General features: G+C 30.2%; 2 protein-coding genes across 3 annotated transcripts; one reads left to right on the plus strand and one right to left on the minus strand.

Moving 5' to 3' along the window:
* The first annotated feature begins 10950 nt into the window (after positions 1-10950).
* ALDH3H1 (aldehyde dehydrogenase 3H1) lies at positions 10951-18029 on the plus strand. Of its 2 annotated transcripts, XM_007019054.3 has the most exons (10): positions 10953-11660; positions 13646-13714; positions 13815-13911; positions 14029-14235; positions 15479-15594; positions 15673-15777; positions 15856-16028; positions 16118-16208; positions 16686-16838; positions 17612-18029. In XM_007019054.3, the coding sequence occupies exons 1-10, from the start codon at positions 11436-11438 to the stop codon at positions 17843-17845; spliced, it is 1470 nt and encodes a 489-aa protein (XP_007019116.3). In that variant the 5' UTR covers positions 10953-11435; the 3' UTR covers positions 17846-18029. The 2 variants fall into 2 exon arrangements, with proteins under 2 accessions (XP_017981542.2, XP_007019116.3); XM_018126053.2 differs by having other exon boundaries at positions 10951-11660; positions 15673-16028.
* A 527-nt stretch (positions 18030-18556) lies between these two features.
* LOC18592365 (uncharacterized) lies at positions 18557-19848 on the minus strand. Its single transcript, XM_018126054.2, has 2 exons — positions 19298-19848; positions 18557-19102 (listed from the first exon to the last, which is right to left on the minus strand). Exons 1-2 carry the CDS (start codon positions 19702-19704, stop codon positions 18658-18660), a joined length of 852 nt encoding a protein of 283 aa, XP_017981543.2. The 5' UTR covers positions 19705-19848; the 3' UTR covers positions 18557-18657.

Consider the following 19848-nt stretch of genomic DNA (forward strand, 5'->3'; position numbering starts at 1 on the left):
ACAGCCACATATATATATTAAGCTTGGCCTGGCTTGGTATTTCGAAAGACTAAGATATGCATTTTTATTCTTTCTTCTTCCACTTTTGGACTTTGGAGGAGGCCAAACCCTCACGTTTAAGCGAGTCGCAATTGGTAGTAGCAAAATTGCATTTGACAAACAATTTGTCTTGTTATCCACGTTTCCGTGATTGGCAGGAGGGTTTGTTCATTATTTTATGCATTATAATGAATTATTACCTTAACTAACGAGTTTATAGAATTATCACATATTCGTTAAATAACTATATTCATTTTTAATCTTCTTAATTATGAGTTAATCAGCATGTAACAATTTTATGGATTTGTAAGATTCTTATTAGTGTCAAAGAGTTTTTATTTCTTGAACTTACTTCAGGAAGGAGCTATCATAAAATCTAAACTCATAATAAAAAGATAGAATTTATTTTAAACATTTTGATCAAATAAATTTGACTTCAATTGAAATTTATAATTGTGATTAAATTGTATCGAAATTTAGCGACAACTTTTCATTAAATTAAATTCAAGATCTATGTTGTCAAAGAAGAAATCAAAATACTACCAAAAAAAAAAGGAGACTTTGACAAACCATGATCCCCTTGCATGCGACCGAAAAGCCAGTAGGATTCATGCAATCCAATGCGAGATTGGATGGATGCTGGACAGTCAAATAAAACAATTGTTTCGCATGCTCCAATGAAAAGCCATGGGTCATGGGGAATCTATCTAGTTCACACTTCGCATTACCGCTACACTTTACATAGTTCCGATATAAATTGGGCTGATCCGTATCAACTAAGGCCACGTTTGGGCTTTTTAAGGATACGAATGGCTCTCCCTGATTTAAAACTGGAATTTATTAAGCCATATTTCTACTCTACCCAAGTAATAGATAAAGCCCACGGTATTGTATGTTTTTGTGCTAAGTCAAGTTTACGTGTCATGGGCCCAAACTTTGGATGCAAAAAATATAACACATCTAATTTTTTTTAGTAGCATAGGATCTGCTCTCTTTCATAGAAGAGTCCACTTGATCCAAATCTATATCGATTGTCAAATTTTTTATAAAAAGTTTACGTTAATGAAGAGTTGAGTAAGCATAAATGTGACTTATCATGAATTTACATTTCAAATTAAAAAACATATTTATTAAGTGAAAAAAAGTTATTATTTATAAACTCTAAATTCATCTTATCTTTTATTGATATAAGATTTATGACATGTGCATATAAAATAAAACTACAAGGAAAAAGGAAATGAATAAAGAGATGATGGGCATTTCTGACATGTATGGCTAAATGAGTTTAGATATATGTATAGTATTGTAGCAACTGGTTTTCCCTTGGACAAAGATCCAAGTTTAGCTTTACATAAATGAGAGATGCAATTTGTATTATAGGATTACGCATGGGCGGCCCTTGGGTGAAGCCACCCAAGCAGGGGCTTTAGGCCCCCAATTTGGAGAGGCCCCAATTTTAGAGAAGATTTATAATTTTATAATATAATTAATTATATTAAAAATATAAAAGTAAAAAATAATTAATAAAATTATTTATTTTTTTATTTTTTTAATTATGTGCTTAATAAATCTTAATTTTTTATTATTTTTTTATTTCTAGAATGCTATTAATTCTCAATTATATTATCTTATTTTCAATAAACTAACAGTTATATATATTTAATAATTTATAACAGTTATTTTTTTCTCACTTATTTATCTTATTTTCAATCAACGCATTTAACGATTTTTAACAGCTATATTTTTTTATATATTAAATTAATTATTTTGTTTCAATGTATAATATCTACTTTTGAAATCTTTCATTCTCATTTGCTCTTTCTTCTTTTAACTTCAATTTTTCTCCAAATAATATATAAGAAATCTGTTCTTTTATTATCTTTTTAAAGCTGTCAGCCTTATTTGCGGTTTGCAATAAGCATTCAATAATTAAGTACTATTGTTATAATATTTACGGATTTTTTTACTTTAATTTACATATTTTTACTTTTAGAATAATGTTAACAATTTCAGCAAGTGTTTCTTCAAGAGAAAAAAGTTTTTTAAAACTAAAATTAATAAAATCTTATTTAAAATTAATAATGTCTCAAGAAAGATTAAATGGATTGACTCTATTATTAATTGAAAAAGAAATATTAGAAAAATTTGATTATAAAAGTTTAATTAAAAATTTTATATCTCAAAAAGTTAAAAGAATAACATTTTACTAATTTTTTTAAATTTTAATAAAAAAAAGTCTCATTTGAATATTTCGTTTTAGATCTTTAAATTTATTGGACCACTTCTAGAATTACGAGTAACATTATCCCCTAACTTCATAGAAATGAATAAATTAATAAATTCACTTGATAAATTCGGAGAAAAATCATTTTCCTGTTTGTCACCTCAAGGGGAGGGTCAGAAGGAAGTTAGACCAGAGGGGATAAGAAAAAGACTAAAAACGACACCGTTAACCCAGTAGCTGATTGCCTACCTCTACGGTCGCCTACTCACATTTTTGCACTTTCTATCCTTTAGTTTACCCGACGAAAATTTGATTTATTTTGTAAAATGGGTGGGATTTTCTTTCTTTTTTAACAACTTGTTAAGAGCTGGTGGTGGCTTTAATTGACTTTGACTTTCTCGGCTTCACAACTAGAATGAAGCAATGCTTGTGTTTCAATCTCTAAATCATGTGGCTTTGCCCTATTAGGTTGTTGCAACGTCCGGTACAATTTTCTCAACAGAAATCGGTGAGAACTCAAAAGTGAATTGTATAGTAAATTTGTCTTCTCCTTTTCTTGATAAAAGAAAAGAAAAAGATCAAAGAGTTTGTTTATTGTGAATTAGCTCGATATTTACAAAGGGAGTGTTCAATGTATCACACTTCCTAATCCTAGCTTTTAAGTTGGTTCAATATTGCGAATTAGCTCGATATTTATGAAGGGAGTGTTCAATGTATCGCACTTCTTAATCCTAGCTCTTAAGTTGGTTCAATTTAGAGACGAAAAAAATATCTCAATATTCTTTTTGTTTTTTTTGAAAAGTAGGTTTTCATTATTGTCAAGTTAGATTTCATATCATTAAGTCTTTTAATAAAAGGACTACGAGACTTGAAAATAGCATTTTAGTTATAGAAATTAATAAAAATCGCTTTTCGAAGAAAAAAAGTATTTTCTTAAAATAGTATTTTATATTTTTTTAGTAAAATACATTGATTTTTTATTTTTTAATTATAATTTTATGTAGATTCATTCGTTTTTAAAATGAATACTCCTCTCCGAACGTGCAAATGCATTAAAAGCTAAATGTGAAATGTCTAAAATGTTTTTATTCTTTTGTCAGTTTTTTCCCCTATCTCAGGTTGGTCGGTGACACACCATTACATTGGTTAGCCACCCTAGTATCGAATCTAGTTGTGAAACGATCGATCACCTCACCATCGAATCTAATAATGGTTAGATCCGGCCAGATCTCTTCAAGGGAGCACAAGATCTGGCCACGCACCTCAGATCTCGGGCTCCCCTGAGAAGCACTGGATGGGGAATGTCGATTGCTCCCTAAGGGAAAGCACAATGCTCCCTTGGAGAGCACGAACATCAAAGAGCACTAGATCCTAATACTCCTTTAATGTGCTCCCTAATCTAGTGCTCCTTAGGTGCGTCGTCGATCGTGAGGTGATTGGTTGAGAGTATTTTTTTGAAAAAAGAGAAAAAAATTTTAAAAAAGAAAAATATAATTTATATAATAATTTTTAAAATTAATGAAAGATAAAATTATTTTAAAAATATTATCACATCATCAAACAAATAAAAACATTAATGATTGACTGACAACAAGACTCATATGTTTGAAATTTTTTTTTTGGGATGGAGTGTTCATTTTAAAAATTATTAGACCCGTGTGTAATTATAATAAAAAATTAAAAAAATAAATATATTTTACTCTTTTTTTTTTAAATAAGCTTTTACAATTACCAAAAACCATAAACTTGTTCAATTTAGAGAAAAAAAAAACTCCTTAAAATGGAATGGTACTTTTTCTTTTTTGAAAAGTAAGCTTTTATTATTTCTAAGAGCTATAAGTTAATCTTAGCTTATCGGCTTATTAAATACAAGAGGAACATATAGAAATTATTAACACCTGCTAAAAAATCTAGACTGGGAGATGTCTAGATACATTGACATTGTACATACTCATATCCAGCATACTATACTTTAGATCTGACAATTCGTGTTTTAAACGTGTCGGACACGATTAAATACGAAACACGTTAAGGATAAATACGAACACGACATGAATAATATTCACATCTTAAATCTAAAATAAGTACATGTATATGTTTAATAACCATGTAACACAATATAATACAATTAACACGTTTGTTGAATGTGTCAATATATAATATGACATGATTAATACCATGTTTAACAAGATTAAATAAAAATATTTATAATTAAATATAATTTTATTATTTAAATTTAAAATCAATAATTATGTTCAAAATTAGGTTTAGGCATAGCATAATTACATTATTATTTTTATAAAATTTTAAAAACTTATTAAAATAATTATTTAAAATTATTTAAGTCAAGCTAAAATAGTCTTTGACTATTAATTTTTAAAAAGTTGATAAATATGTTATATATACACGTTCAAACACGATAATACGATTAAATACGATAATATGATTAACACGATTAATTAAACGTATTTTAAACGTGTTACTCGTGTTAGACACAAATAGACACGAAACACGTTAAGATTAAATCCAAATCTATTTAATTCTATATATTTTCGTGTCATGTCCAAAATATTAAGATCTACTATACTTGTTATCCAAACGTACAGAACTATTTGTCTGAAACCCAACCTACATCCAGGGAAATGCTAAGGTTTGGCATCCACTCAATTTGAATTGAAGAATCCCATGCCATCCCAACTCTTTGACTTATCACAATTGAATGATCCGTTGGTGGAGTCCTCTTAGAATACGGCACAACAGTCCAAATCAAGCTCAATCTTTTAGTTTAAGTGCATGTTTGGTCTAACTTTTTTTCAGTTTATTTACCTCTTAAAAGAAAAAGTCAAGCTAAATATGATTTTTTGAAAAGCTCTTAAAAAAAAGTGATTTTTTTTAAGAACAAAATTAAAAAAAAAGTTTAAAAAAAAGCTTCAGGGAAGAGCTTTTTCTTTTCTTCTTTTAAAAACACATTAATTTTTAAGAAATACCTCTCTCTCAATTAATCTCACTCTCCTCACTTTCTCTCTACAAATTACCATTCTTCAATGTAAATCACGATTTCCCTCTTCTTTACCTCTCTCTACAAAAACTAATAAAAAAAACAGAAAACCCAACAATAGAATATCAAAATTTAAAATTTTTTTATTCTTACAAAGATTGAGAAAAAAAATATAAAATTCAAAATTGCATTCAGATACTATTTAAAGATTTTTTCTCTTTTTCACAAAAAAAAAAATTTAATATTAAATACATCGTTTTCTCTTTTTTCTTCTTTTTTGGGAATTGAAGTATTATGGTCTGATTGTTTGTTAGATCAACAAAAATCTAATACTATTGCTACTATACAAGTTTGAAAGTTATTCCTTTTTTTTATTGATTTATTCGATTTTAACATATGAAATTATATATCAACTTGAAGCATTACATTATAACTTATTAGGTAATTGAAGATGGCATGAATACCTTTTATGGTAATTTTAATCGAAATTATAGCTTATATAATTTATTTTATTAAACAGTTTATCAAACAATTTTAGCTTAATTCTAAAAGCTATTATTTTTTTATAAGAGCTTAATAATAGCTTTTAAGTTAAAAAAAACTAAGCCAAACAGACTCTAAATTAATTTTAGATTCAAATCAAGCAGGTCATAGGTATTATACTTTGTATTAATTATATATTATTTTCTTTGCCAAATATTGAAAAAAGTTTTTTTTAAACATAAATATTGAAAAAGTTAGATGTAATGATGTGTAAATAGTTAATTTTTTATTTAGAAAATTTTGTAATCAAAGTAATTAAATATGTCATGATAATTAATTGAATCGATCAAAATGAAATTTTAACCTTTTATAGATGAAACGAATTAGATTGATTAATTCGGTTAATAATCAAATTAATCAAATTTTTTATAATAATATTATATTATAATATAATAATATAATACATTGTTATTTATAAATATATATGTTATTGTTGTATAAAGATACATGATATGAAATGTTTATATTATTATTATATATAATAATTTATAAATGATTTATATACAAACCAGTTATTGAATTAATTCAAAAAGTCTATCAAATTTAGCAATTTAATCATATTTATTTATAAATAATCAAATTAATTGAATTATTTTAATTTTTTATTAATTCAATTTTCTTAGAAAATAACTCACTCCTAATTTGGCAAATCTAAATTCAAATACATTGAATTCTTACAAATGGCATTGATTATAATTCCATAAAGACAATTCTTTTAACACGCAATACCTACAAAATGGCATTGATTATAATTCGACAAAGACAATTCTTTTAACACCCATGTCCATTTGTTGGGACTTTTGCCTTTTTTGGACCCACTCGTTCAATACATTTGTTTTTTTTTTTTTGTTGCTTTCGGATATTTCTATTTTTTTCCTTTTTATTTCTCCTAAGTTTTGGTGACCCTTTGGTTTATGTCTTACTGTAATGTAGCCTAGTTGAGGTTCTCGTCTCCTTTCCTTTCACTTTCGGTTCCCATTTTCCCATTTGGCGGGCTTTTGTTTTATGTCTCCATGACACGTAAGATTCCATAGTCTTATCCTCTACATATATAAAATCCAAAATAAAAAAACTTTAGCAGTTTTTTTCTTTCTTTTTTTTGGCTAAACCAGTACTATAATTATTTTTGTTCAAATATCTACTTAAGGCCTTTTTTTACCATCTAAAGGTAAAATTATTAATTTAAGAGTTTATTTGGCTTAACTTTTTTAATTTAAAAGTTCTTATGACGATCTTATAATGAATAATAATTTTTAAAATTAAACTAAAATTGTTTGATAAAATAAATTATATAAATTTTAATTTTAGTTAACATTATCATAAAAGGTATTTATGCTATCTTCAATCACTTAATAAACTAAAGCAGAATAAGATTGTTTTGAATTTATATACAATTTCAAGTGTTAAAATAAAAAAATCTATAAAGAAATGAAAGAATTCTCAAACTTGTATAATAATAATAATATTAGATTTTTTTTTTGTGAAAAAGAAAGAAAAATTTTAAATATTACATAAATACAGTTTTAAATTGTGAGTGTTCTTTTCTCATAATGTTTGTAAAAATATAAAAATCTTAGATTTTGTTATTCTATTGCTGAGTTTTATGTTTTTTTAATAATCTTTATAGAGAAAGGTAGAAGAGAAGGAGATCATGATTTTACGTTAGAAAAAAGTAATTTACAAATAGAGGAAGAAGTAAGAGAGATTGATTGAGAATGAATGATATTTTTTAAAAAATTGATGTGATTTTTAAAAGAAGAGAAGAGAGATTTTTTTTAAATTTATTTTTTAAAAAAACTTACTTTTTTAAAATTTTTTTAAAAATCTTATTTGATTTGATTTTTACTTTTTAAAAAATACATAATTTGAAAAAAAAAACCAAACTAAACGGATAAGTAAAAAAATGATTTTCACCCATTTTTTAAAATAAAAAATCATCTATTTTTCTTTTTTTTTTCTATCAAATACAAAAACAAAAGCTTGTTTTTCTTCCACTCTGTTTTCCTATTACCAAAACAGAATATAGCAAAGCTTTTCTCTTATTTTGATCACGCACGGCAGAGGGAAAAAGGCAATGGTGGTTGCAACTACCGCGGGTGTTGCTTCTCAGCAAAACTCATCAAACACACACCTGACGCGCTTGGTCGCAAAAGTTTAACCACTCCGCACACCCGTCAACATCACGCAGTCGCCTGCTGCCAGTTGTTTGTAAACTTGATTAAAAGAAAATCTCTACATTAGCTAAAATATTCGTCACTGAATAACTTAATCTCTTGGATTTTCTCTTCCATGATCTGTATAGCTCAACCAATCTTCATCAGTTCCATCTCTCTCTTATTTATTGGCAGTGGCCTCTCCGCCATGTTGTGCTTTTTCAATTTTTCAATTAAATTTGTTACTCCTATAATATTTAATTATTTATACACTATCACTTATAATATTTATATATATACATTGTTTCTATATAATATTTATACATTATTACTTAAGTAAATGTTGTCATTATCTTAATAAAAATATTTAAAAGTTAAGAATTTTAAAAAATAATACTCATATTTTAAAATATATTTATTTTGAATAATTTTATATTTATCATTATACAATAATATAAATCATATATTATATATACATCACTAAAGTTGACTTCTTTCCTTTACAACGGCTTAACCAATAAACAAAAAGAATGTAAAAAAATAAGTGATAGCAGCCGAACCGATAAACACATTACATAATTGAAACGTTAATCATTGCATATACGTATCTCTTAAGTCATTATTGCAATTTTAATGCCATGTCTCGAATAATCTATTAATGAAGGGAACAGAAAGGGACAAGGTGGTTAATCCATCTAATAGAAATAAATAATACCAAAATTGAACGTTCTAATGCATTCACTCGTGAAAACTTAAAGTAAGTCTATAAAATATTATTGTCATACTTATTATACTATTGTTTATTAAATTTAAAAATGCAAAATCCGGGCACGCTATACAGTCAACTACACAATGATATCAATTTTTTGTTCCGGAAATGTGCCAATTCGTCAACCTACATTTATGTGCACGTTAGTTGGCATTAGTGAGTCGTCCATGTCTCAAATCCGATCTTTGATTAAATTTCAATTTCAGAAAGATATGGACTCCGCGTCGAAGAGATAAAGAATTCTTTTCATCCATTAAGTGTATATTTGGCCTAATTTTTTTTTTAGTTTATCTATATCTTAAAAGTAAAAATTAGATCAAATATGATCTTTTGAGAAGTTCTTAAAATTTTTTTTTTTTAAGAATAATATTTTTTTAAAAAAGCTTAGCCTGTTTGACTTGACTTTTTTCTAATTTAAAAGCTATTATGAAACTTTTATGAAAAATAATAACTTTTAAAATTAAGTTAAAGTTGTTTGGTAAAATTTTTTTTATAAGTTATAATTTTTATTAAAATTATCATAAAAAGTATTTTTTTAGAGGGTAATATTGTACTTATTTTTAACAAATAAGGATATTTTTAGAACAAAAATAAAAATTTTCTTGTATTTTTAAAAGAAGAGAAGAAAAAGCTCCTCTTTGAAACTTTTTTTTTTTAAATTTTGTTCTTAAAAAAAAAACACTACTTTTTTTTAAAAGCTTCTCAAAATATTATGTTTGGCATAACTTTTACTTTTAAGAGGTAGATAAGCTGAAAGAAAGTTAAGCCAAACATGTACTTAAAAAAAAGCTCTAAGGAAGAGTTTTTTCTTATCTTTTTTTAAAAATACAAAAAAAAATTATTTTTGTTCCAAAAATATATTCATTTGTTAAAAATAATTACAATATTACATTCTTAAAAAAAATACCTTCTAAGGTAATTTTAACAAAAATTATAATTTATAAAAAAAATTTTACCAAACAACTTTAACTTAATTTTAAAAACTATTATTTTTTATAAGAACTTCTTAATGGCTTTTAAGTTAGAAAAAAGTCAGGCCAAACAGGCTCTAATTATAAAAACAACTTTGATTTTATTTTAATAAAAACCTTATAAGTAATGAAACTGTGTTATTATAAATATTATTAAAATCAAGAAAGGCTGATTATGATTATAGTATTACGTGTATATATATAATCTTTAATAAGTTTAATTTTATGACATGCTGTATAAAATTTGTTTCCCCAGAAGTGTGTTTTAAATTAGTGGTTGATCTAACATTTTACAAGTTAATCCCTCACATTCCGTTAAAATTTTAAAAATAAAAAAGGTTTACGAATCCCTTTGTGCTTAAGCACTACTTTTTTTTTTTATTATTTTAGGAAAGGAAAATTCAAAAGCACAATAAACATCATCTAAAAGGTTAAATTATGTCTTGACAAAAAAAATATAATTGTGTAAAACATTTAAAATATATTTGGATGTGAAATGCGGTTCCCGAAACATGTACAGCTAAGTGATGTACTAATGAATATGGTTATTTGTACGACGGTATCATTGCTCAACGCTAGTACGGTAATTTTATTTACCACATTATAACATGATACAAATTTAAATGGATTTGAATTTAAGGTAATTGTGTTTCATTTATTAATCGCGATAAATTTATTTAAATCTCATTTAAGATATAATATTAATTTTATTATTGTGTATATATATGTCTGTTTTATGTGTTGAGTAGATAAATTGAGTATAACACTTGTATATTGATTTATGTACATATTAATAGTTTTATGATGATTAAAATTTATTAATGTTAAATTTTATTATATTTGATAAATATTATGATATATATAATTTTTTGTTGTAGATTTGAATAATAAAATTATATTTTAATTTAATTATTTCAATTGAATTAATCACCTAATGAGATTATAAATCGTATAAATTTTAATTATGTAAATAAATTATATTACATGTTTATTACATATTTATATATATATTTAAGATCTTAACAAAATTAATTAATGGTACCGTGAATAAAATACTAAAACATCAATTGTCAGAATTACTTACATCGTTATTTTATTCTCACCCTAAAGATTTTAATGTTAAAAAAATAGTAACGCATTCAAAACTTAAATCAAGCAAATCATTCTCGTAAGAATTATAAAATATATATTTTATTCTGGGAAACGACTTATTTATAAAAATTTCAAATATAAATCGATATGGCAAAAATAAAAGTCATCACGTCTGAAGAAGTTTCAAAGACCATTATCATAGATGCCGTAGCATTCTAATGGTCATTTGACCGGAAAACCTGAATCTTTGACAAAACGTTGCTCCAAGGATATCTTTCCAAGCCAGCAGGACCAGGGGCAAAAACACCCATTCCAAACGCGCTTATTATCTCGCGTGGGAAACACAATGGTGTAACACCCGAAAGCAGGTGACGAGAAACTCCAGAGATTCGGCGCGAGTCACGACTCTCCCACTATATATAGACAAGCAATTTCGCCACTTTTTAAATTCACACACGAGAGTGACGCCCGACGAAATCATTGACGACGACGGCGTGTTCTAGAAGAAAATTAAAACACAAAACTACAAAAAAGCCAATCAATTCAATCGTCGTTTTTCTTCTCTCGGTTCTATTATAGTCATAAGTTTTAAAGTTTGAATCTAATCGATTGGTTTTTTTTTTGAGAGTTTTTGGATTGGATAATAATGGCGAGAGAAGTGGAGAAGAAAGCGGTTTTCGATACGGACTCGGCCAAGGAGGTGGTGAAGGAGTTGAGAGCTAGCTTTGTTGCTGGAAAAACTAAAAGCTACGAATGGAGAGTTGCTCAGTTGAAAGCCTTGTTGAAGATGACTGAAGAGAACGAGCCGCAAATCGCCGCCGCCCTTCGCGACGATCTTTCCAAGCCGGAACTCGAATCCTACATCTACGAGGTCAAAGCTTTTACTCATATTCATTTCACTTTAATTTCGTATTTCAATGAATTTATTCGAAAATTTGCTTTCGGATTAGGTATTTTTTGTTTGATTAAATTTTAAAATGGACGAGAACTCACTGCAGTGATTTCACGAACTGAATTGACAGTATTAGCACAGAGTCGATAGGCGGCTGTCAGCTATTAATGATTTTTGATTCACAGTCAATTATAATAATAAAAAATTTCACCATATCCTTAATTATTGAATTTATTTAGTTTTATTTTTTAAAAAATATTGTTATTAATAGTCGAACGTTCAAAATCAGAATATGCATAAAAGATTTGACGGTTCATGTTTGGTTACTGAGATAAAACTTCAACTACTTCTTTGTCTCCAATCCTAATTTTATTTATTTTTTTCTATATCTTTTTTTTGCTTGAAAGAAATTGTTGTCTAAAGCTAATTGGTGCCATCTATTTCATTATTTTCCCCTTTTTTGGGGTTTATTTAATTTTTCCTCTATAAATGCATCTTATTTATATTAATATAAATTTTGTGTGAGACCGTTGTAAGCTTCATGCGAGAATTATGAAATTCATGAAGAAAGCAGTTAGGAAGTTTTTGGAAACTATAGTGTCCATTTCTTTTTTTAATTTTTCCGGTGTGCAAAGTTCTTGCAAGTGTTTGAAATGGTGACAGCCTTCATATCTTGGTGGACACAAGTAGCATTTATGACATGCTAGTAGTTTGCTTTATCATGATAATGGTCGGTCATTTTAGACTTTAGTTAAGAATTGCTTGCTATTTGAAACTGCTAGAACTCGAGTACTTGAACATTTATTGCTAATCCAACTAGCACATCTGTACCGGCAGGATGTAATTGTTGTAAGAATTCTTTCTATTTTGGCACATTCGTTTTTTTCAGCTTTACTAGTGACTGTTGATAGTTCCTTTTATCCGTGAAAATAAATTCTTCAGAACTATTAATTATTTGGAAAGTATGGATAAGTTTGGGCTTTGGGGGGAATAGTTCCTGAATTTACTCTTAATTAGTAGAGATTAGGATTTGAAAGAGTTAGTGATGATTGAATTTGAAGAAGTTGGAAAAAGAGAGAGAGAGAAAGATATGTCTTGCTATCTATAGTTATTTTGAATAGTAATAATATAATTTGAATTTTTTTTTGAATAGTTATAATTTGATGATTGGAGTTTCTGCTATTACAGATCATCAGCTGTGATGATAATTGTAATTGTGTGATTGATTAATGTTGGAATCACTGAATAATACGGAGAAAGCGAGATAAATATTGATTATCTCAGGAATGCTTAAGAGTTTTTTCAACAATTTTTGTTTGGTAATGATTTATCGTGTGCCGCATGTTTGAAAGCAACGTTATTTAAGCCAAATGTTTAAACTATATATTTTCAGTCTCTGGGTGTAATTGTGGAGGCTGATGGTTAGTTTACTTTAAGCTAGTTGGATGTATCATTCAAGTCAACCTTCAATGCTTAAGTTGATTAGATTGTAATTGCTAATGAAGTTAAGGATGAATAGTAAGCAAATTCTCTTTGGAGGTTCCTAAATGATAGTTCTTGGTGATAGTGTCAATTTTTGCTGAAGATAAAGTGCTTTAAGGAACTTTCTGTCAGTTATTTTTACGCGTTTTAACTGATGATAAATAATGTATTGAGATGACTTTTGTTCAGGAGTGATTAATTTTTTGTCACACTTGACAGTTTTATATGGAGATATCTTTCTCTTTTTACATTGTGTGAATTCTTGATAGTTGATATTGTTTTAATTTATTTTCATTCTAGACCTGATAGTTAATATCTAAATGTCACACTATTTAGAAATGTGGAACTGTGAAGAAGGCAACAATATTTGAGTTATTTATATTCAGCCTCCACAAATTTATTGTGCACTATTCTTTTGTATGCAAGCCCCACTAAAATATGTTATTTTTTGTCCTCTTATATTACCATGGTTTACTCTGCAGATAGCAATGTTGAAGAGCTCATGTAGATTGGCACTCAAGGAAATGAAGCATTGGATAATGCCAGAAAAGGTAAGTTTTTTTTATACCTCTCAATTGGGTTGAAGCTTTTGTTTAGATTTCTTCTTGACATTAACAGAGTTGAATATAATTAACTTGCCCTTTTTTGCAGGCAAAAACTTCGTTGACTACATTTCCTTCATCTGCTGAAATTGTATCTGAGCCATTGGGTGTTGTGCTAGTAATATCAGCATGGAATTATCCTTTTTGTATGTTAAACATCCTGATGGACACGTTCACAATTATAGATTTTGGCTTCTTCCTTTTTTATTTTTAATTTCTGAAATTTGTTGGAATGATGACTATAATTTTATCTCTTCTTTCAGTGTTGTCCCTTGATCCAGTTGTTGGAGCTATTGCAGCCGGTAATGCTGTAGTCTTAAAGCCATCAGAAATTGCTCCAGCCACAGCATCATTGCTTGCAAAGCTGGTAGCCAATTATTTGGATAGCTCTTGCATAAAGGTTGTTGAAGGGGCTGTTTCTGAAACATCAGCACTTCTGGAGCAGAAGTGGGACAAAATATTTTATACAGGTCCTTGCTCATTTATCATCCATTTACCTTCTCCTCTAGCTTGATCTTTTATGTCTTAATTAATGTACCCTTGGACAACTGGATTTTAGGTTCATATGTGTATATGTTCCAAGAAGTTTATGATTGAAGTGGGTGTTGGATGATGTAGCTTTCTATTACTTGTTATCAAACAGTTGGGTGAAGGATTGTAAGTCTTATATGTTTGCCGAGTTGTTTTGAGACTCTATCCATCGTGAGGAAGAGGCAGATGGTGCCTGTTGATGACTTAACAGGATCTCTATTATAGCATTTAGTTTAGATGTTCCTTGTGTAGCTTCTATCTGGTTTAGATTACTCTCTGAATGAATGCAGTGTTAGATGCAAAATCAGGTGTTCTTCATTTTTGGGGGGTGCATAACTCAGTATTTTTTTAATAGGCTGTCTTATTAATACTTTATGTAGATTCTCCTGGCAATCTTTTTTTCTCTCTAGGATTTATGTAGTATTTTTTTAAGAGTTGTCTTATGAATACTGTGTGTAGAGTCTCCTGGAAATCATTTTTACTCTCTTGGATTTATGTTGATAAATTGTGGTTATAGTTCTACACTGGGCACCAAGCCAACCTGCTACAACTCTCAATCTTTATCTGGTTTAAGACCACAAACTATAAAGTACGGAACATTAGGGCTGAGCTCTTTTCATTGAAATCTCACTTTAATATGAACCTTTTCCCATCCTTGCTGAGTTAATTAGATACAATTACAAAAAAAATCTTTAAGGGGGCTTTTAAGTGAAAGTTGCATGGTCCCTTGGTTGGCAGAAGCTGATTTTTTCCACCGAGGGTGGTTATGGATAATTGCAACACTTAAACTGGTCAAGACATTATTGGAACATGAAAGTACAGGCGGCCTAATGGTGCTCAAAAGTTTCTCACACTTTGGGATCTGGAAAGAACTGAAGAGGGTTTTGAGGGATTTCTTTGTGGGGTTTACTTTGGCATATTAGATTTATTTGTTGCTTTGCAAGGTACTGGTATGGTGATATGCTGTTTTTTGATTCTCTTTTCAAACATGCAATGTCACCATGTCTTGATTGATTTTCCATAAAGAGGAAAAAATGTGGCAAATTGGTGCCTTCCCAGGAGTTCTAATTTTGGTGTATGTTTACTGATTGATGCTTTAGACATTGTCATGCTATAGTATTTTTATTGTCATCACAACTCTGATATAAGGTATTATGAATCAAAACATCTTTGAATTTTTAGGCAATGGAAGAGTTGCACGCATTGTGATGGCAGCTGCTGCAAAGCACCTAACACCTGTTGTTTTGGAGCTTGGAGGAAAATCTCCAGTCATTGTTGATTCAGGCATCAATTTACAGGTAAGTATAGTGCTTATTTTGCTGCATGTCTGCTTTCTTTGTGACTTACATGCTGACATACTTATTTGTGTATTTCAGGTTGCAACGAGGCGGATTATTGCGGGCAAGTGGGGGTGTAATAATGGACAAGCATGTATTTCTCCTGACTACATTATTACAACAAAAGATTATGCTCCAAAGTTGGTAAGGTTGCATGCATATGTTAACATTTGTAATCTATTTCCTTTCAATCATTTTTCTCAAGTGCTTTCCATCCTGCAGCTAGATTCTTTCAAACGTGAATTGGAGCAGTTTTATGGAAAGAATCCGCTGGAGTCAAAAGACTTATCTCGCATAGTGAATTCGAACCACTTTGCTCGCTTGTCAAAGCTCTTGGATGAGGACAAGGTGTCTGGTAAAATCGTCCATGGAGGTGAAAGAGACAAAAACAACTTGTGAGTTCTAACCTGGGTTTACTTCTCCTCTTTTTAAATGCCATGAGCACTTTTCACTGTTAATACACTTTTCTTTCTTCCAATGACAGGAAGATTGCTCCCACTATCTTGCTTGATGTCCCACTAGATTCTCTGATCATGAATGAAGAGATATTTGGTCCATTGCTTCCAATTATCATGGTAGGAACTAAAAGTGTCCATTGCATTTGAATTTATTTGCTATTTATTTTTAATTTTCTTTTAAGTTTCTGTGTGTAGCGTTGTCCTTGAAAAATCTAAAGAGTCCAAATCTTTTTTATTGCTTGAGTAAAATTAATGCATATCCTTTTCTTCAAAAGGAACACGAATGATAAGACCTGCTTCACCTGTATTAGCGATGCAATTTATGAAGAAATAGCTAAGCAACATTTTTCTGGAAAGCTTTCATGGGAAAAGTTAGAGTTCCTTTTACATGTAGACACTGATATCTACTTGAGGATATAGCAGCTTGCTTTATGAATTTTCAGCATGAAAAATGGCCAGGCAGAAACAAAGACAAAGCATTTATACGATCTGGGAAATTGAAATGAGAAATTAGCTCAGTAGTCTTCTACTTCCGTTATAGAGATTGAATATGGGACATTTTACCATGATTTTCTTGTGGTTGGTTCATAACAGGTTGACAAAGTGGAAGACAGCTTTGATGTGATAAATTCTTCAGGAACAAAGCCATTAGCAGCATATCTGTTTACCAATAAGGAGAAGCTGAAAGAGAAGTTTGTTGCGACAGTCTCTGCAGGGGGTTTGGTTGTCAATGACACGACTGTACATGTAATTATACTTTTAACTCATATAATCAATGTGGACACATGCATGCATTATTACTATTTATATCCACACATATCTACCTTCAAAAGTGGTGGTAAGCTCCATGTCTAGGTTGCAAATGATCCCTCAATTTGGCTAATGAGAGCATATTTAGTGTCTTCTGATGGTTAAATTGGTATGTCAAACATAAGATGCATAAATGTTAAGTTAGGTGTGATTAATAACTTGTTTTTATGGTAGTTCTTATCATATGAGTCTCTGGAATAATGTCACTGGGAACTGAGAAGCCATTGGTGACATTAGATTTGAACTACCTTTTTTGGATATTATTTAGTCAAAAAGAATTTCTAGAATGAATTTAGTAGGGGAAAACATAATCTTCTAAGGATATAGTAGACAATTTTTAGTTTAATGATGCAAAGGGCCATATTTTTGTGTACAGATCTTATAGTCTTGTGTTGAAGGCCATCATTTTCAATAGGATAGAAGCATTCACTATATTTTTTGTTGAGCTTTCTTTCATGTTTGCTTCCCTACATATATTTTGATGTGGGAGTCAAGAATTGACCGTGTTGCTTTTTTCCTTATAAGTCAAATAGTGAATTTTTATATAGCAAACACTACTAGTTACTTCTCTTTGTTTTCTAAATACTGTTGAAATCAATTAAAACATAGGGTATGTTCCTTTTTGTCGAAGCATGCAGTGTTATAACTTCATTTTGACATTCTTATTAAATAGTAGAATGCGTATATATGATACACACCTGATATTTCAGCTTGCTGAACACACTTTACCATTTGGAGGAGTCGGGGACAGCGGAATGGGTGCATACCATGGGAAATTCTCCTTTGATGCTTTTAGCCATAAGAAGGCTGTTCTTTATAGAGGTTTTGCTTGTGATGCATTTGTGAGATATCCACCATACACAAGGCGAAAGCTAAGATTGTTGCAGGCTCTTCTTGGTGGTAGTTTATTAAGCATAATCCGAGCATTGCTGGGATGGTCTTAGGCTTAAAAGACAACGGGTGTGGCTGTCTATGTTGTACGTTTTCATTTCTTTCAAGCATGTAATAATATAATTTAAGGCACTCATTTCAGTATATTTTAAAGCATTAATTCACTTTGACTAAGGTTGATTGTATACAAGACTAAAAGTAAATTATATAAATGATTTTCAGCTTTGTCATCTTTAATTCAATGTGATGTTCGGAATGTATTTACGATTAGTGATTGTTTGAAGATGTCAGACTAACAGGAACCTGGCTATAGTTGAACGTAGCTTTACCAAGAATTATTTTATACTGAGTCTCTTTTTCTCAGTGCAGAACCAATATGCTCTGTTCCAGTTTGAAAACTTAGTATTAGATGTCCGGTATCATAAGAGGCATAATGTAGGACATTCTTTCAAGTGCCACTGCTTTCGAGTGATAAAGATTGAAGTTTATCTTCACTTACTAGTATTTCTCATTGTATTCAGAAGATGCTAACATCAATAAGTCTTTTGGTGGCTCAGGGATGGTCGAGAATTCTATTTTCGTTTCGATATAGAGCAGCATTCTTAGTATTTTCTCTCTTTTAGCTTTTCACTGCAGATCTTTAGGTCAACATTTGCTTATAACGATGAATGAAAGGGGAAAAAAAGGGAAAGAAAAGCCAGCTGACTGGTTTTCTGCAGGTAAGATGCAAGAACAGAGATGTAATCCTTGAATTATATGCAGAGTTTCTAACTAATACATTTTACAATGTTGAAATTCAGTTGCAACACAAAATATCCACAAGAGAAACAAACTCTGGACTCCCAAAGAAACTAAAACATATTCATCAACAGGAATCCCCTAAAATACTAACCACAGTGGCTCGTTGTTCATCTGTAAGCTCCGTTGGGAAGTTAATCAGGAATACAACTTTCAAGTTTCCTCTGCTTCCCTGTTCTTTTGTGCTTGGCATACCCTGGCCTGTGATTATCCTTTGGTAGCCAGGGTGAATGATCTCATCTACTCTCAAATTCATCTTCTCCCCGCCCAGTAAAGGGATGGGAATGGTGCAACCGGTCAGAGCTTTTGCCAGAGGAATTTCGATTGCCAGCTCTAAATCATCACCTTCTCTTGTAAACAAATTATGTCTTTTCTCAGCAATCACAAACGTTATATCAGCTGCATAAGCTCCTGGTCTCTCGTTGCCCATTCCTTCAAATGTAATCTTGGTTCCTTTCTTCCATCCTGGCTTCACTTTCACTGATAGAATCTCATCCTCCTGAACTATTTGTCTGCAATATAAGGATGAAACAACATCGTTAAACATTGCAAACATCTTGTTTCTTCTTCAACATCAAATGTTGCCTACATCGGCTACGTTTTGAAAACTAATGTCAGATGTTGTTTGTGCCCTTTCAGGCTTTAGCAGGCATTGCAATCTCGAAAATCACAGACAATGTCAAGAGAAAATGTTGATAACTACGAACCCGGGTTCTGTAAGGACATCTCTTGTGATCTTAATCTTCTTCATGCATCCATAGCACAACTCTTCAAGCGTGCACTCGAGCTGCCTCTCGATAGGCGGAGGTTTCATCATCCCAGTTGAGTTTGAAAACATGATGGGATTGCCGTTCCAGCGGCTTGAGCTTGTTGACAGGGCCTCAGGAAATATTCCTTTTGTATCTGTGCTTCTCAGGCTTCCATTCGAATACGCAAAGGAAGGTCTGGGGCTAGGACCGGGGCTCCTTTTGCTTGCACTTCTTGAGATAGGAGGAGGGATGGAAGAAAAGAAAGTGTCCATGCTTCGATGCTTGAAACAAGCTTTATTAGAATTCGTAGGACTATCCCCTCGCAATCCATCTCCATTGTATCTATAGCTGCCAACTTCATACATGTTTCCTTTATCTCGATTCTCGTTTCCAGGGCCCTAGAAATGAAAATTCCCTCATATTTACACGGTAAATAAGGATTCGAAATCAAGTCCTTAAAATGATATTCATCAGTTCCGGTTTAAGTCTAAGGTTCCAATTTCCATCTC

The sequence above is a fragment of the Theobroma cacao genome, chromosome 8 (assembly GCF_053813885.1).
Source record: "Theobroma cacao isolate CCN51 chromosome 8, ASM5381388v1, whole genome shotgun sequence".
Taxonomy (NCBI): domain Eukaryota; kingdom Viridiplantae; phylum Streptophyta; class Magnoliopsida; order Malvales; family Malvaceae; genus Theobroma; species Theobroma cacao.